The sequence below is a fragment of the Mus caroli genome, unplaced genomic scaffold (assembly GCF_978045245.1).
Source record: "Mus caroli unplaced genomic scaffold, Mus_caroli_1 scaffold_11, whole genome shotgun sequence".
Lineage (NCBI taxonomy): Eukaryota > Metazoa > Chordata > Mammalia > Rodentia > Muridae > Mus > Mus caroli.
In genome coordinates, this window is record NW_028227266.1 from 17,910,754 (window position 1) to 17,927,864 (window position 17,111).

Sequence of the window (17,111 nt, forward strand, 5' to 3'; positions counted from 1 at the left end):
GCCATCTTACACCACACGTGGCTGCTGGCGATGAATCACAGGAGACAAACTTCCTGACCCTCCCGCTTCCATCTCCTGTGGGATGTCAGGGGTCCATGCCTCTCCAGGTTTATCTATTCAACTTTCTAAAAAGATTGAATTATTTTTATTCTATGTATATGAGGGTTTACCTGTCTGCATACGCATGCCTGGTACCCACAGGGGCCAGAAGGCAGCATCGGATCCCCTAGAACCGAAGATACAAATGGTTGTGAGCCACCACGTGGGTGCTGGGAACCAAAGCTGGTTTGTCTACTAGAGCAGCAAGTGCTCTTAACCATCTCTCCAGCCCCCAAACTTTAAAAAGAGTGCATTTATTTCTCACATGTGAGACGTGTGAGCCACACGTGTTGTGGAGCGTGTGTGACAGTCAGAGCACAACTTTGGGAGCTGGTTCTCTCCTCCACGAAGAACCAAACGTAAGTGGCTCTCCTTGGTGGCTAGCTGCTTTACCACCCGGACTGCCACATGCTGGGTTTACTCAATGCTGGGGAAATCAAGGCCAGAGGCTTGTACGCTACCAACTGAGCCATCTGACCGTCCTGCCTCCACCTGCCAAGACCCGGGATTTCAGGTGTGTGACCGCCACATCCAGCTCCATTTCCCCTTCATAAGAAATCCACATGGGGAGCTTTCAACTCTGATGCTTTAAAAAAAATTTTTTTTAATTGGGACCAGAGTGGTGACACACACCTTTAATCCCAGCACTCCAGAGGCAGGAAGATCTCTGAGTTCAGGACCAGCCTGGTCTACATAGAGAGCTTCAGGACAGCCAGGACTACACAGAGACCCTGTTGCACACAACAAACAAACACTATTTTAACTAAGTTATCGATTGTGTGTGGGGGGCACAGGGATCAGAGGACCCCCCACCACCACAGTCAGTTCTTCCTTTCCAGCATGTGGGCTCTGAGGATGGAACAAGGCCATCCGCCTTGCTGGCAAGTGATCCCCTTCTGATACCAACTATGATGCTGCTATTGTGCTTAAGCTTCTTTTTTCTGCTAGTGTTGGTTACCGTTTAGAGAAATAAAACAAAATGTTGACAAGTTATTTCATTTCTCATGTTTTGTTTTGTTGGCTTTTTTTTTTTCTTCTAAATAATGAGTGAGAATACGCCGAAGCTGGTGAGAATGGACTGAGTCACACAGGAAGTTGCACCGTCAGGAGATCTCACCGCAGGACCCTTCACAATTATGAATCAGGAAATAGCAGCTCCGAAGGAGAGAAGGCAGACGAGCGACACACAGACACTGGCTCAGTTGAGAGCGTGGAAGAAATTGGGTTTTCTGGTGTAGGGGATTACAAAGGACGACAGCACACACGGTCAGTGAGTTCTAGGTCAGCCTGGGTTACAGAATAATGGTCCGTCTCCAGCACGAAGTTTAAAAAGTTAACTAATTAACTAATTTAAAATTCACTCTATGCAGCCGGGAGTGGTGTCGCATGCCTTTAATCCCAGCATTCAGGAGGCAGAGGCAGGTGGATTTCTGAGTTCGAGGCCAGCCTGGTCTACAAAGTGAGTTCCAGGACAGCCAGGGCTATACAGAGAAATCCTGTCTCGAAAAACAAAACAACACAACAACAAGAAAGGAATGTTTGCCTTTATTATTTTATGTGTACGAGCGCTTTGCCAGCGTGGGTAGCACATGCATGCTTGGTGTTGTGGAGGTCAGAAGTTGCAGATTCTCTGGAACTGGAGTTACAAATGTTTGTGAAGCATGTGTAGGTGCTGGAAACCAAAACTAGGTCCTCTGAGGCCCCCCAGAGCTGTCCATCCCATGGTCGTGATGGACCATAAGGCCTTGTGTGTGCTCGGCCAGAGCTGTGTCAGAGAACCATACCGCAGCCCAAGGCCAATTACAAGTGTGCTAGAGACACTTTTGGAGACCATGGATTTTTAAATTCAGAAGTGTTTGACATTCTCATTTCTTCACTCTGTGTGTGCACAGGAACATGTATCACAATACACACTGAAGTCAGAGAACCTGTGGAGGTCGGTTCTCTTCTTCCACCCTGAGGCTCATGGGACTGATGCCAACCATCTTTAACTAAGGAGCCACCCCGCACCATGAAGTTTTATTCATTAATTTCTTAGTTTACTTATCTTGTTTTGTTGTTGTTGTTGTTGTTTTCAAAACAGGGGTCCTTTGTGTAGTCTTGGAACACCTGGGTAGACCAGGCTAACCTTGAAGACCTGCCTGCCTCTGCCTCCCAAGTCTTGGGTTTATAGGCATGATCCACGTGGTGATTGGTACCTGTGGAGCCCAGAAGAAGGTAGTGGATTTCCTGGAACTGGAGTAACTTGCAGTTGTGAGCTATCACATGGGTACCAGGAATCACACTCAGGTCCTCTGAAAGAGCCGCCTGTGCTCTTAATCACTGAGCCATCCCTCCAGCCTTTGTTTTTTGTTTTAATTATTGGGAATGTCTGGTGAAATCCATGTCCCTGTGTCAACTCAGACCCCCTTGGCCTAAAACTCTTCCGGCAAGAGCTTAAGAGTATACATTTGTTTTGTTTTGAGACATGGTCTCCTGTAGCTCAGGGTGGCCTTGAACTCACTGTGTAGCTGCGGCTGACCTTGACCTACTGATCCTCTTACCTCCAGTTCCTGAGTTCAGAGAGGAGAGGTGTGGGCCAACATGGCCCTTTTTTGCCGTGCTGGGACTGAGTTCGGGACTTTAGGTGTGCCAGCCAGCAAGCACTCTGCTAACTGAGCCAGGTGATCTAGACTCAGATCCTTCTACTTGAACAACAGTACCCATTGAGTCACCACCCAGCCGCGGCTGCTCATATTCTAATGGAGAGACAGGTGGTGTGCAGAGGAGCCATGATGAAGATGTAGTCAGGGCATGCTCCTCAGAGGAGGGGGCACTAACCAGAGGCTAAATAGAGAAAACATGAGGGTATTTGGGGAAAAGAATTAGTTTGAGGTCAGTATGTTAAACTCTGTGTGTGTGTGTGTGTGTGTGTGTGTGTGTGTGTGTGTGTGTGTGTGTGTAGCTAGTATGTGCAAAAGCCCTGGGCTTGATTCCAAGCACTAGATAGAGAGAGACCATTGGTGAAGATTCTCTCTGGAGGCTGGAGACTGGAGGCTGGAGGCAAGAGGCTCAACCAACACACAAAGGCAGCCACTGGAAGGAAACACAGCAAGTCACAGGCCTATGTGACCTAAAAGGCTGCGTGCATCTTACGTTAGCTATGAATGTAGACCAACACAAAATCAGAGACAACTCAGGGGTTAAGAGAGCTTACAGCTGTTACAGAGGACATGGGTTCGGTTCACAATACACACATCAGGCAGTTCACAACAACCACCTACAACTCCCGCTCCCACCAGATTCAATTCCTCTGACTTCCTGGACACCTACCCTCACTTGCACACAACGTGCATGCGTGCACACGCACACTTAAAACTTTAAAAAGAATAATTTTCAAAATCAAACAATTAAAACATATTTTTATAAGCCGGGCGTGGTGGCGCACGCCTTTAATCCCAGCACTCGGGAGACAGAGGCAGGCGGATTTCTGAGTTCAAGGCCAGCCTGGTCTACAAAGTGAGTGCCAGGACAGCCAGGGCTACACAGAGAAACCCTGTCTCGAAAAACAAACAAACAAACAAAAAAAAAAAACAAAAAAACATATTTTTATGTGCGTGTTTTAATTTGTGGGCTTGACGCTAATGCATGGACTCTGTCAGTTGCCTGTTGCAGTATCCAAAGGTTAGAGACATCTGCAAGAGGACAGAGGACTTCACCCTCCTGGAATTTCCCTTTTCTGGACAGTTCAGAAATGACCACTGTTGGGTAACTTGAACCCTGTCTGGGACTAGGATTGTGTTGGAGGCCAGGCTGGAAAGACCCCGTGTGTGTGTGTGTGTGTGTGTGTGTGTGTGTGTGTGTGTGTGTCTACAATAGCTGAATTCACAGATGCAAGTGCTTGTGTAGAGAGGTTGACTTCAGGTATCCCGCTCTATCACTCTCTTTCTTTTTCTTTCTTTTGTTTTTTCGAGACAGGGTTTCTCTATGTAGCCCTGGCTGTCCTGGAACTCACTCTGTAGACCAGGCTGGCCTCGAACTCAAAAATCCTCCTGCCTCTGCCTCTGCCTCTGCCTCTGCCTCCCGAGTGCTGGGATTAAAGGCATGCACCACCATGCCCAGCTCCTCTCTTTATTTATTGAAGCAGGGTCTTTCTTGGTCTGCTTGGAGACTGCTTGCCTCCACTTCCCCAGTGCAGAGATTGCAGTTTTTACACTATCATGTGGTTGCTACAGATGCAGCTCTGGTCCTCACACTTTCACAGCAGGGGCTTCAGCCTCTGAGTTCTAACCTCAACCCTGTAACAGGCTCTTAGAGACCCTTGCCTCTGGGCAGCGGAGAGGCAGGGGTGCGGTGGGGGTTAGGGGTGCTCAGCTGATGGAGCAATGGCCTAGCAGACAGGGAGCCCTGGGTTCCATCCTTAGTAGAACATAACCCTAGCTTGGTGGTGTAACTCCAGCACTTTGGAGGTGAGCGCAGGTGGAAGCTAGAGGATCCTAAGTTCAAGGCCGTCCCCAGCAGCTACATAGTGAATTTGAGGCCAGCCTGAATTAGTAAAACCCTGTGTGTATTGACATTCTAGGTTGAATCCCCAGTAACTGGGGAGGAGTGGGAGATATGAAAAGGGGTTGGAGAGATGGTTCCATGGTTAGGAGCACTTCCTGCTCTTCTGGAAGGCCTGTGTTCTGTTCCTAGCATGCACAACAGGCCAATTACAATCACCATAGAATCCAATGCCCCTGGCCTGCTCAGGCACTACAAGCACGGGCATACCAGAATATCTTACACACATACACACACACACAGAGAGAGAGAGAGAGAGAGAGAGAGAGAGAGAGAGAGAGAGAGGGAGAGAGAAAATCTAAAAAAATAAATCTTATAAAAGAAAGTATTGATGGTGGTCCCTGAGTTTGGGAAATAGTAACCCTGTAGGGGCGTCTGGGCTTGCTTGTCCCCCTAAGAACACCTCTCCAACTCCCTAACTCCAGCATCCACACTGTGAACAGACTTGGGATGGAGAAGAGTGGAAACCCACCTGCTAAGGTGTATCGTTGAAGGAAAACATGGTGGCCCTGGGCGGAATGAGTCACTGTGAGGAGCCAGATGGCCTCCCAACAGGCCAGGGAAAAGGTCAAGGTTGGCCAGTTATTTCTCAGAAGCCACAGCATGCAATTCCAGCTCAGACAGAGCTAAGAGTGAGGGAGTGGGGGATAGCTGGGGTGCCTTGGTAGGCCACGAATGGTCAGAAATGTCTGCCTTCAACACACACACACACACACACACACATGCACACCACACATAACCGCAGCAAGAGAAATTGAACTGTTTATTGGCCCAGATCTGGGTTTCCAGCACAAGGAGGACATCTGGGAAGCTATATGAGGGAGACACACTCCCGACGGGCTCCTTGCCTCCCAAATCTCCCCCTCTTCAGCCTTTTCTTTCACACATTTCTTCAAGGTAGAGGTTTCTATTCGTGGGAGAGATGAATCAGCAATTCCCAGGAGGCCTGATCATGGCCAGACCCCCACAGACACACCCCACCCCACCCCCGTCTATCTCTCTAGCAGTCTTGATATGGATGTGCACAGAAGAGGTCAGACAGCACCCACACTGGGATAGGAGGTCACAGACCCCACATTGACACACAGACACGTATAAATACAGTTTGTACCGTATTGGATTTTCTATTTCTCCACAGGATTTAGCAAAGTCCTTCAAGGGAAGATGCAGTAAGAGTGCCCAGGAGTGTCCTTGGCCACCATGGCTATGTGAACTATGTCATTCATGGTAATTTTCAAGACAGGTGGTGGTGGTACACCCCTGTGATACAGATACTGGCACTCCAGAAGTGGAGGCAGGAGGATCAGAAGTCCAAAGCCAGTCTTGGCTACACAGTGAGCTGGAGACCAACCTGGGCTACAGGAGACCCTGTCCCAATTTTTAAAAACAGCACAGACAAATTGCAAGCAGCCATGTCCAGCTCAAGGCTGCCCTGCCTTAGGGGCCGTGGTACCTGGGATAGGATGAAGGGGTGATGAGCTCATGGGGAGAAAGGCTGGGTGTGGGGGGAGGAGTTCCAGGACTAATACCTCCCCAAGAGTGAGAGCCCAACGTCTCCTCAACAGCTGCCCCATACTGCCTCACCCGATCCCTCTCGGCTCACCATTAAAGCAAGTGGCCAATGAGATCTGAGAATAAAGACTGGGATGTCAGGACTCCTCCCTGCCCCCACAGTGGTTTCCTTTCCCCGAATATGAAAGGAAAGAGAAGAAGCAGCAGTTGATGAAATTGGGGAAGCTGTGGATTCAGGCCTCAGAGAGACAGGGAAGAAGCCTTGGGTCCGCTGGGGACAGTTTTTCCTCCGGCGGCCTAAGGTTGTTTATGGAAGAGGGCAGGAGCTGGGTGAGCTGCTACCCAGCCCTCAGAACACAGACAGTTAGATAGACAGCTGTGAGCTCCAGGTCAGCCTGGTCTGCATAGCAAGTTCTAGCCAGTCAAGGCTATGTAGAGAGGCCCTAACAAGGAGGCGGCAGGACGGGAACCAGGGGGGCTGGAAGATAGGACAGACAGAATGCTGACACCCTTTGTATCAAGTGGCAAATGTCTAGCCCTAAGCTCCAGCCTACTGTCACCCTAGGCCCTTAATGGTCCCCACAGCCACAGTACTACAATCTGATTAGTCAGTGCCTCCGCTGGCCACCTGACCTATGAGCTGTGGTCAGTTTCTCCAGACCTGCAGCACTGAGGGACATCATGAGGTCACCTGGTCTCTCCCCACAGAGCTCTCTGTGGCTTGGTTAAATATCAGTTCACATTTTCTCCTCAGACCACTGTGTTACCCTCCAGAAACGTCGGTGATGTAGGCATATGCATGCCTCTCTCCAGGGAGCTGGAGCTGCGGAGGGGCAGGAGTCGGTGACCAGGGTTCCCACCTCTGCGACCCGTCACTCCCTTCCCTCTCCGCCAGCACTGCAGGGGCCGCAGCACCTCCCTCCGAAGGTCCCGGCTACGCCACGTATAGATAACAGGATTGAGCAGTGAGTTAAGGGTGGCAAAGGCAAAAAAATAATGGGCTTTGTAGAGGACAGGGCAGGCCCGAACGGGACAGGTGGAGTCTAAGAGAAGGATGCTAAAAGCCGGCAGCCAGCAGATGATGAAAACACCCAGTACGATGGTGACCGTCTTGAGCAGGGCCAGCGTCTGAGGACCAGCAACATCCGCGTGGCTGGAGCGGACTACAAAGTAAATTCGGACGTACAGAGCCACTATAGCCAGTAAGATGACAGAGAAGATGGTGACCACGCAGAGCACGTAGTGCTTAGCATAGAGAGGCAGCACAGTGGAGCAGGCCTCCAGCTGGTTCAGACAATTCCAGCCCAGGATGGGCAAGCCACCCAGAATCAGCGATATCAGCCAAGAGGCCCCGATGAGCATCAGCATTCGGCAGCTTTTGTCACTGCCGTAGAGCTTGACCTTGGCGAGGGCCACTTGTCTCTCGATGGCAATGGCCAGGAGGCTAAAGACCGAGGCGGAGAGCGTGATGAAGGCGGAACCCTCTCGGGCAAACCACTGCACGGGAGTTAAGGACAGAGTGACGTGCCCTGAGAGTAAGGTGTTGGCCACGAAGGCCACACCTGCCAGCAGGTCGGAGAATGCCAGGTTGCCAAGGAACAGGTACATTGCTGAGTGGAACTTGCTGTTCCTGGCCACTGCAATTAGCACCAGAAGATTCTCCACCACGATGGCGCAGCACAAGATGATGATGAAGGCTGAGGCCACCTTGCGGGAGGTGGTCTCCTGCATGTCCAGCGTCTCCTTGGTGTAATTGTAGTGTTCCAGAACCTTCTCAGGATTGAGGTACTCTGAGTATAAGCCGCCCATGGTGGGGCTCAGTGGCCGGCTGGGGCCATGGGGCTGAGCACTGCAGAGGAGAGAGGGACAGAAAAGGGGACAGCAGGTCACGGTTGTGGCTTTTGCAGGGACTCTGAACCAGGACTGCAGAGCTACAGGGTCTAGCTCCAAGTTCTCAGTGAGTGACCCCAGGGGAGCTACATTTATCACTGACCCTTCATGCGACGGGCAGAATGCTTAGAGAAGTCACCTCAGTTTTTCAAGGTGACCAAACTACCAAGTGATAGGGTAGGCAGCCAGTAAGCCCGGAGCAACAGTCGCCTGTTTTCGTTGTTGTCTCTTGATGTTTTATTTGGTTTTAAGACAGAATCTCACTGTGTGGCCCCGGATGGCCTGGAACTCACAGAGTTCTACCTGCCGCTGCCTCCTAAGTGTTGGGATCAAAGGTGTGCTAAACTATGTGAGGTCTACATAGTGAGATTCTGTCTCAGAAACAAAAAACAGAGTGCTAGGGCTGTAACTCACTTGGTAGAGAGCTTGCCTGACATGCATGAAATCCAGGGTTCTGACCTTAGCAGGGCACACACAAGAGACATGGTAGTTCATATCTGTAACCCCATCACTTGGAAGGTAGAAGCAGGATTGAGGTCATGGTCATCTTGGCTATGAAGCAAGCTGGAGAAGACAGTCTGGACTACACAGGATGTGCTGAAGCTTAGCAGTGGGAATGCAGAGGCAGGCAGGCAGGCAGGTCTCCCTCCGTGAGTCTGAGGCCAGCCTGCCTCAGAAACCAACAAACCAACAAACCAAATCCAATGCCAAATGGTTAGCCCTGAAATGATATTTGTACAAGAAACATTGTATGAGCTGAACAGGTTGTATTTATATTTTTAGGAATATATATATAGAGAAAGGAATGGAGGCCATAAAGCTGAGGGAGAGAGCAGGGCTTTGCAAGGGATGGGTGGAGAAAGGAGTGGGCAGAGGGGATAATGATATATTTCTTCTTTAAAGAAATAAAAAAAAATGTTTTTGGTTGTCTTTTAAAAATTTTTTTATTTTATTAGATATTTTCTTTATTTACATTTCAAATGCTATCCCGAAAGTTCCCTATACCCCCCCTGCTCCCCTACCCACCCACTCCTACTTAAAGAAATAAAAATTTATTTAAATTTTTTTTTTAAAGTTAGGCATAAAGCTGGAGAGATGGCTCAGTGATTAAGAACACAGACTGTTCTTCCAGAGGTCCTGAATTCAATTCCCAGCAACCACATGGTGGCTCACAACCATCTGTAATGGGATCTGATGCCCTCTTCTGGTGTGTCTGAAGACAGCTACAGTGTACTTACATAAAAATAAAATAAATGTTTCTTTAAAAAAAGAAAAGGCTAGGGTTGGTGGCCTAAAACCAAGCTGGTTGGTGGTGGTGTACACCTTTAGTCCCAGCACTTGGGAGGCAGAGGCAGGTGGATCTCTGTGAGTTTGAGGGCTGACTGGTCTACAGAGTGACTTCCAGGACAGCTAGGCTACACAGGAAAACCTTGTCTCAAAAAACAAAAAAAAAAACAAAAAAAAATAGTCAGGCATAGTGGTAGCCTCAGAAGGCAGAGTCAGAGGGTTGCTACACATCCCAGGCAGCCTGAGCTGCACAGCAAGATCCTGTCTCAAGAAAAAGAAACACACAGAAGATCCTCTGGAGTCCTAGAAACCTACCTGCCTTCCCACAGAACAAGCCTCAGGGAGTGGTTGGACAGCCTGTCACTCTGTCCTACACACAGGAGCCTCAGGCTTCAATGCTGTCTGCTGACCTGGGTCAGCAAGATTCTTATTACCACCAGCACAAACCCCTGCTCATTACCACCCACTGCCCTGATTCCAGGCTGGGACTAAGCCTTGAGGCCAGGGGCACACCCAAAGATAAGAACTTGGGGAGACACTAGGACGGCCCTAAGGTCCAAGCTTCCCAGAGCTGTACTATCCTGAAGGACATAGACTTTGGCGGCAGAGTTCCCACTCCAAATCTGACACCCAGAGAGTGAGCTACTGAAGCCTCAGCCTCTTAGTCCCAACATACCCATCTGCACAATGGGTACCAAAACGGTCTCTCCATAAGGGATGAGGAAATCGTTTTCAAGGATGTGTGAGACCTCTGTGCACCTGTAATCACAGCACCCAAGGTGTCATGAACTTTGGCCCGAGAGTTCACGACCAGCCTGGACAAGAGTGGGACCAGAAAAAGATGGATGGAAAGGGCATAAAAGATGGCTGAATGGGTAAGCATACTTGCTGAGCAAGCCTGACGCCATGAGTCCCCAAAGCTATGGTAGAAGAGGACTGACTCTCCAGAATTGTCCTCTGACCTCCACATCGGGTGCCAGTGGCATGGGTGTGCCCACACTCACACACACATCATGCCTTCCCCCATAATAATAAACACAATAAACTTTAAAAGGGGAAGGAAGGAGGACCAGGAGAAAGGAAGGGAACGGCTGCACAGAAGCTGGGGAGACAACTTGGTGGGTAAAGCACTTGCCTTCTCAATGTGAGGGTCTGAGTTTGATCCCCACATTTAATAAGGCCAATAATGGTAACATGTGGGAGTTTCGGACAGGTGGATCTCCCCAGAAGCTCAGTGGAAAGAAATCTAAAAAGACAAAGATATATGCAGGGCCTGCAGAGACAGGCTGGTAGAATGCTTGCCTTGTAAATATATACAACCTGAGTCTAATGCCCAGCACTTACACAAAAGGCCTAGGGTGAGCTGGGTGGTGGCGGTGCATGCCTTTAATCCCAGCACTGAGGAAGTAGAGCAGGCTGATCTCTGAGTTCAAGGCCAGCCTAGTCTACAGAGCTAATCCAAGACAGCCAAGGCTACACTGTCTCAAAACAAATAAACAAATCAAGGGTGAGGGCTTAAATCTGTGACCCAGCACTGGGCAAGCAGACAGGAGTATCCCCGGGCACACGGTCTTTCAATCTAATCTTGGACAGTCTCAGGCAACTGAGAGACCCGGTCCCAAAAAAACAAAGCAAAACATAGATGGGATAGAATCTGAGGAGCAGTAGGTGACCATGTTCTCGGGCACACACACTCATGTGCACACACACGTACATGCACCTACATACACAACACACACAGAGCAGAGGAAATATCCAACAAGTATTAGCCAGCGTCTTCAGTGCTCCCTTTCTCAACACACACCAGCTTTGGGCTGCCTCCATCCACTCCATCTTCTGGGAAAAGATGCTGACTTAGCCAAAAAAAAAAAAAAAAAGAAAGAAAAAAGAAGAGAAAAAACCAACCCACTCACTAACAGCTGGTTTCCATCCCCACCATCTCACACTACACAAGGGCACAGGGTCCCTGGGGGGTGGGCAGGGCGCTGGCACCCCCTCTAGTGCCAGGATGCAATCCAGATGTGTCAAGCCCCTGGAACAAACATGGTGGAGCCTCTGTCACATCCGGTGTGGGGAAGGCTGGGGGTGGGAATGGAGAGAATGAAGAGGGTCACTAGTGACACGTCTGAGAGACCAGGGTAGCTGCTAAAGTCATTTGAGCTGTGAAGGGGGCCCGGATGGAGCAGCCTGTGCAGAGGGGCCAGGAGGGGGGTATATGAGCTGTGAAGGCCCCACCCCACCCCAGCAGTCTGAGCAGAGAGGCAGGCAGAGAGGTTAGAAATTTGTTTTCATGAAAGGTCTGAGTCACCCACCCCTCCTTTGCAAGGAAAACTGAGCTGAGCCCGGGGAAGGGATAGGGGAAGGAGGGAGAATCTGTGTGGGCAGAGAACATGAGATGCTGAACACACCATGGCCAGCTAGAGTCGGGTAGGGGGAATCTCGGAGGGGCTGGAGCAGAGTAGGAGAGTCCTCCAGCACTTGGTTACAGGAAGGGCCCACATGTTATGAAGTCTCCCCAGCCTGGGCTTGGAAAGAGGCCTGACAAGAGCCACGTGTTTCCCAGAAAGAGCGCCGTTCCAGACGCTGGCTGGTTGAGCCGGTTCCTAGTGAGCACTGAGAATGACGGGGGGCTTCCGGGGTCGCCCAGACATCTCCTTTCCCGGATGTCCCCTCGGTTGGGTACCCTAGCCTTTGAGGGGATTTACAGAGACAGCTGCTGCCCACCCCCTGGGCGAGGGGACATCCGTCCTACTTTGGGAACAGAGAAGAGCTTGTACGTGTCCTCAGGGACAGCTGCCCCACCCAGATCCTCACACAGTGGCTCCTTGTTTCCCTGCCTGGACAGAGCCCCAGGCGCCCCAATGCCCTCAGCTCCTTAGAGCTGGTCCCAGGCCAGCTTGGCCTAGGCCACACATCCTTTTTACCAAGCCAGGTCTTCAGCCCGGAGCTTGATTGGCTCATTTTCCATGCATCCCCCGCATCCGATTGGTCCGGCTGGGGGGGGGCACCCCCTTTGGAAGCTGCTCTTGAGGAGCAGTGTGATTGTCCCCGTGGGGCTGTTTGAACCACAGCTTGACCGCGGGGTCACCCTCCCTTAGACGCCTCCAGGCTGCCCCGATCATCTGGGCCCCTCTTGGGGTTCATTATTGAGAATCAACTCCCCCCCCCCAATTCCAAGCCTGGTGGGTGAGAAGCTCAGGGTATGTGCCTTACCCACCCCCCCTCAGAGACTCCCACCTCTTCTCCAGTCTGGCAGAGTAGAAGAGAAAGAATTATGGCCATTTCCTGCAGAAATGTGACCAGCCCCGCCAGAGCACCCCAGGGACTGACCAGAAAGTCTGTCTTCCAAGGGAGGGAAGACAGTGAATGTATCTATACTCACAGCTTATACCAAGGCTAAGACTCTGGGGTGCACATACACACACACACACACACACATACACACACACACACACACACACACACACGCACGCACGCACCAAACACACACCCCAAACACACTACATACCACACACACACACCCCAAACACACACATTCCATACATATATACACAAACCACACATACACCACACACCACACATACCACACACACTACACACACCACACATACCACACACACACACCACACAAACCACACAGACACACCACACACACACAGAGACACACACCCTACACACACTGTACACACACACTGCACACAGACACACACCACACACACCCTATACAAAACACACAAAACACAGAGACACACCACACACACACACACAAACCACACACAGTACACACACAGTACACCCATACACTGCACACACACAGACACACACCAAACACACCCTACACACACGTGCACACTGTCCTCCAAAGGAAGGGAAACTGGGTCTAGACTGTCTCTCCAGTCACCTCTTCCCTCCTAGAACCTTTCTAACCAAAGACAGGAGCTTAAGCGGTTTAAGGATTTCCAGAAAGAGGAAGCTAGCCCAAAGGGTCGGACCTTGGAGGAAGAGTCACTCTGCAGGCCGATAGAGGCCGGCCTCCTCCCTTTGTCCAGACTCCAAGACCTGTCCCCCTCCACCACAGTGGTCCAGACTGCCTCTCAGAGGCAGGGGAAGTTGCCACTAGAGACTGGGCTCTGAACTGAAAATGAGCCTGGCTGGTTTATACCTATGATCCCAGTTACACAGGAAGCTGAGGAAGGAAGATGGAAAGTTCAAGACCAGCCTAGGCTACATAATGAGTTGGAGGTTAGCCTGGAAAGCACAGGGAGACCCTGACTCAAGTAAAACTTAAACGGAAGGGCTGGGAGATGTTAAGATGGTTCATTGGCTAAAAGCACTTGTCATCAAGCTTGGAGACTTGATCCAGCCCCACTACCTACCCACATAGTGAGTGAGAGAGAGAGAGTGAGAGAGAGAAATGACTCTCTTTGACCTGAATACTCATGTCATGAAACACACATGCCCACACATATACACATGCCCACAAAATAGATAAATGTAAGTTTAATATATATACATATATTAAATATATATATATATATATTTCACATGTATGTATATTTATGAAAAGCACTGTGTGTTTGTGCACTTTAAATCTCAGGATTCAGAGTCAGACATGCAGAGCTCTGTGAATTTGAGACCAGCCTGATCTACACAGTTTCAGGACAGCTAGAGCCACATAGTGAGACCCTGTCTATAAATACATAAAATTAAGGACAACTTGGTGTAGCTTAGGGACACAGCATCATGTTGAAGCCCTAGGTTCCCAGGACTGCAGAAAATACAGGAGGAAGAGGAGCAAGTGAAAGGGTTTGGAGTGAGGGAAGAGAGATAGACCCGGACTTAAAGATTAGTGGAGAGGAAGGCTGAAGGAGCCTGGTGACTCCCCTCCACTCCCTCCCAGTTCCGCAGAGCTCCCCCATCCCTCAAAAGCTTTGGTTGCCTGTGGTAGCCCCTCCTGCATGTCTGCTGCCCACCAAACTTGCAGGGGAGAACTGACGAGAGCTCAGAACTTTTATCCTCACCTCCCATCGCCACAATCTCTATAGCTCCCTAGGGCCCAGGCATACACTAACCTCCCAAGGCCCATTTGAGGTCGAGACCTGCTGTAGTTGCCTCTGGTATATCCCACAGACCCCCTCCCCCTCCCCCACACAAACACTTTTTCCGGCAGACTATCTTATCTTTGGATTTCATTCGACTGTCACTGTCTAGGCCTTCAGGAACTATTCTTCTCTTTTTGTTTTGTTTTTGGGACAGGGTCTTACTGTGTAGTCCGGGTTGACCAGAAACTCATTACGTAGATCAGGTTGGCCTTGAATTCACAAAGTGCCCCTTAACTCAGTCTCCTGAGCACTGGGATTAAAGAAATGAGGCATTTTACCCAGCACAGACCACCCCTAATTTCTATCAGAGCATCTGACTTTATCATCGGAAATGATCTTGTTTTCCACAGTATCGTGTGAGGCCAGCTACCAAATTCACCCTCAGCCTCTCCTGCTTGGTGCGAGCGAGGCAGGAGCATGAATGAATGAAAGAGCCTGAAATTGGGGGGCTCGTTCGCATGCAAAGCATGGGGACATCTCCTGGCAGCACCCTACCCAACCACTATACGAAGCTGAAGCCGGCCGCGTCTCCTTGGCGACAGTAAGACCCGCCCGGCTCAGGCAGCACTCTCCGGCTCCTTATCAGGCCGAGGAATGCGTGGTATCCACACTCGCTTGCGCTGGGGCGGCGCCATCTCTCTCTCCTGAGACCCCGACACGCGCGCAGGATGTCCCTATCCTGCACAAGGCAACAGGGGGTGGCCACACTTCTGCACCCCACCAGAGGCCCCCCCATATCCAGATTCCTGGGGCACTGGAGAGAGTAACTACAGCTACTTCATTCCCTCCCCCCTTAGTGATGCTACTACCATGTTGCCCCGCAGGGGACAGTAGGCTCTGCGGGTGTCGCCTCGGGCATCTAACAACAAGGATAGGGACGGGGGTGGGGAGGTGGAAATCCCCGGGTGAGTCAACCCATGCTCTAGAGGGGGCGAGGTCCCAACGCCGTGTAGCCCGCGACAACGCGGACTCCACGCCACGCGTGCCTTCCTTCACTCCTACGCCCCATCCCTGAGCTAGGACGAGGAGACACCTGGACTTTGCAGTTAATGTCCCTTTCCTTCGATACAAAGTGATTCTTCCGAAAGGGAGACTGAAAGAGAGGGGCAACTAACTGGAAACTGAGGCAAAAACTAGTCTCACTGGCGGTGGGGCGACGGCCTTCGCCGGGGACCCCGCCCATGAACTCTGAGAGCTTTCGCTGCTCGCTCGTACGTAGCACCTTTCATCCTAGCCGGAGACAGAGAAGAAGGGATGCTGCACCTCTCCCCAACAACCTTACTGCCCCAAACCCTGCTTCCTGAGAACCCCCAACCAGTCTTGCAAAGTCGCCAGCCCAAAGCGCTCGGATTCCGCCTTTCTCTTCAGCGCCAACTTCCTGCCCGAAGGAAGGCGGGGAGCTCAGTCTGGGGGTGCGCCACTGAGTAGGTGGCGAGCTGCCTGGAGAAGTGGGCAGGGGCGCACGGTAGATGATCCGTTCCCTCGGTGCAGCAGAGCCTGGAACAGCGCGTGCAACGCCTGTACGAGCGCCTGACCCCGGACCGGGCCCCCCAGCTGGGATCTCAGGGTCTAGGTGGACCGCGGCCGCCCAGATCCGAACCTCCCCTCTGCCCCGCGCGCTCACCTGGCTAGGCCGGCCGGGGTCCCTGCCCTGGCCTGAGTGGCCTTGGCGTCTGCGCCCCGGGACAGCCAGTGGTTGGTTTTGGAGACTGTTGGCTGTGCTCGGTCTATGTCCCGGAGTTGGGGACCCAGGACAAGAGAGAGGCGGGCAGAGCCGCTGCCTCCGGCCCCAACTCCGTGCTCGCCCCGCCCTCCTCTCCTCCTCTTTCCGGCGGCGACTTGCAATGAATTCCAGATGTGGCCCGCCAGTTAGCCAGGGCGCGCCACTGGGGAAGAGCAGGGCCCCTTTGTCCGCACCCCCACACACACACTCCTGCCCTGATCCTCCCAACCCCCACTCGTGAGAACTGCCGTGGCATGATGTCACGGCCGCGTGACGTCACAGCTCTCTTAACCCAGGTGGCCTAGTACTGAAACAACTGTATTCCATTTGGCTTAGCGCCAGGCTGATGCCTGGGACCTGGAAATGGAGGAAATCACACTTACCTACTACGGGAGAACTCAGCAATTCAAGATTAAGCACCTACTATGTGTTTCTACAAGAAATAAATTCCTACAATATATCACACCCAGCCCCCCAAACAGAAGACTTGGTAAGAACTCCCAGATCCAACTGGGCTTTGTGGCACGTATGCCTGTCATCCCAACATCTGCCACCTGGGAGGTGGGAGGATCTTAGCCACTGCCTGCTCAAGACCCTTTCTGAAAAACAACAGGCAGGGATGTGGATGCAGGTGGTTGAGTGTTTGCCTAGCATGCATCCTCAACACTGCAAAAATATGGAATGGTGGCTAGGGCCTCTAATTCCAAACTTGTAAAGTAGAAGCAGGAGGTTTGTTTTAGAGTTCAAGGCCAGTCTGGATCACATGATCCTGTTGGCTCCTTCCTTCCAAACAACCCAGGGTGAAAAAAAATCCAAAATTAGAGTGAGTGACAGAAGGTCAGCTGTCCAGCTCCACTAGGCAGGGAGGGGAAAGAGCTTGTCTGGAAGCCTGACCTGAGGTCAGTCCCTGGAAGCAAAGTTGGCCTCTGACCTCCACAGGGCACACTGGCATTGCT

At 51.2% G+C, this 17,111-nt stretch overlaps 1 protein-coding gene across 1 annotated transcript; it reads right to left on the reverse strand.

Moving 5' to 3' along the window:
* Window positions 1–5,391: 5,391 nt before the first annotated feature.
* On the reverse strand, window positions 5,392–16,339 carry S1pr2 (sphingosine-1-phosphate receptor 2). The gene is made up of 2 exons (XM_021172392.2): window positions 16,057–16,339; window positions 5,392–8,002 (listed from the first exon to the last, which is right to left on the reverse strand). Exon 2 carries the CDS (start codon window positions 7,960–7,962, stop codon window positions 6,904–6,906), a length of 1,059 nt encoding a protein of 352 aa, XP_021028051.1. The 5' UTR covers window positions 7,963–8,002; window positions 16,057–16,339; the 3' UTR covers window positions 5,392–6,903.
* Between the last annotated feature and the right edge of the window lie 772 nt (window positions 16,340–17,111).

Bases quoted from the DNA above. Each gene is read 5' to 3' on its own strand.
- S1pr2 (XM_021172392.2), bottom strand. From the start codon at position 7,962: ATGGGCGGCTTATACTCAGAGTACCTCAATCCTGAGAAGGTTCTGGAA.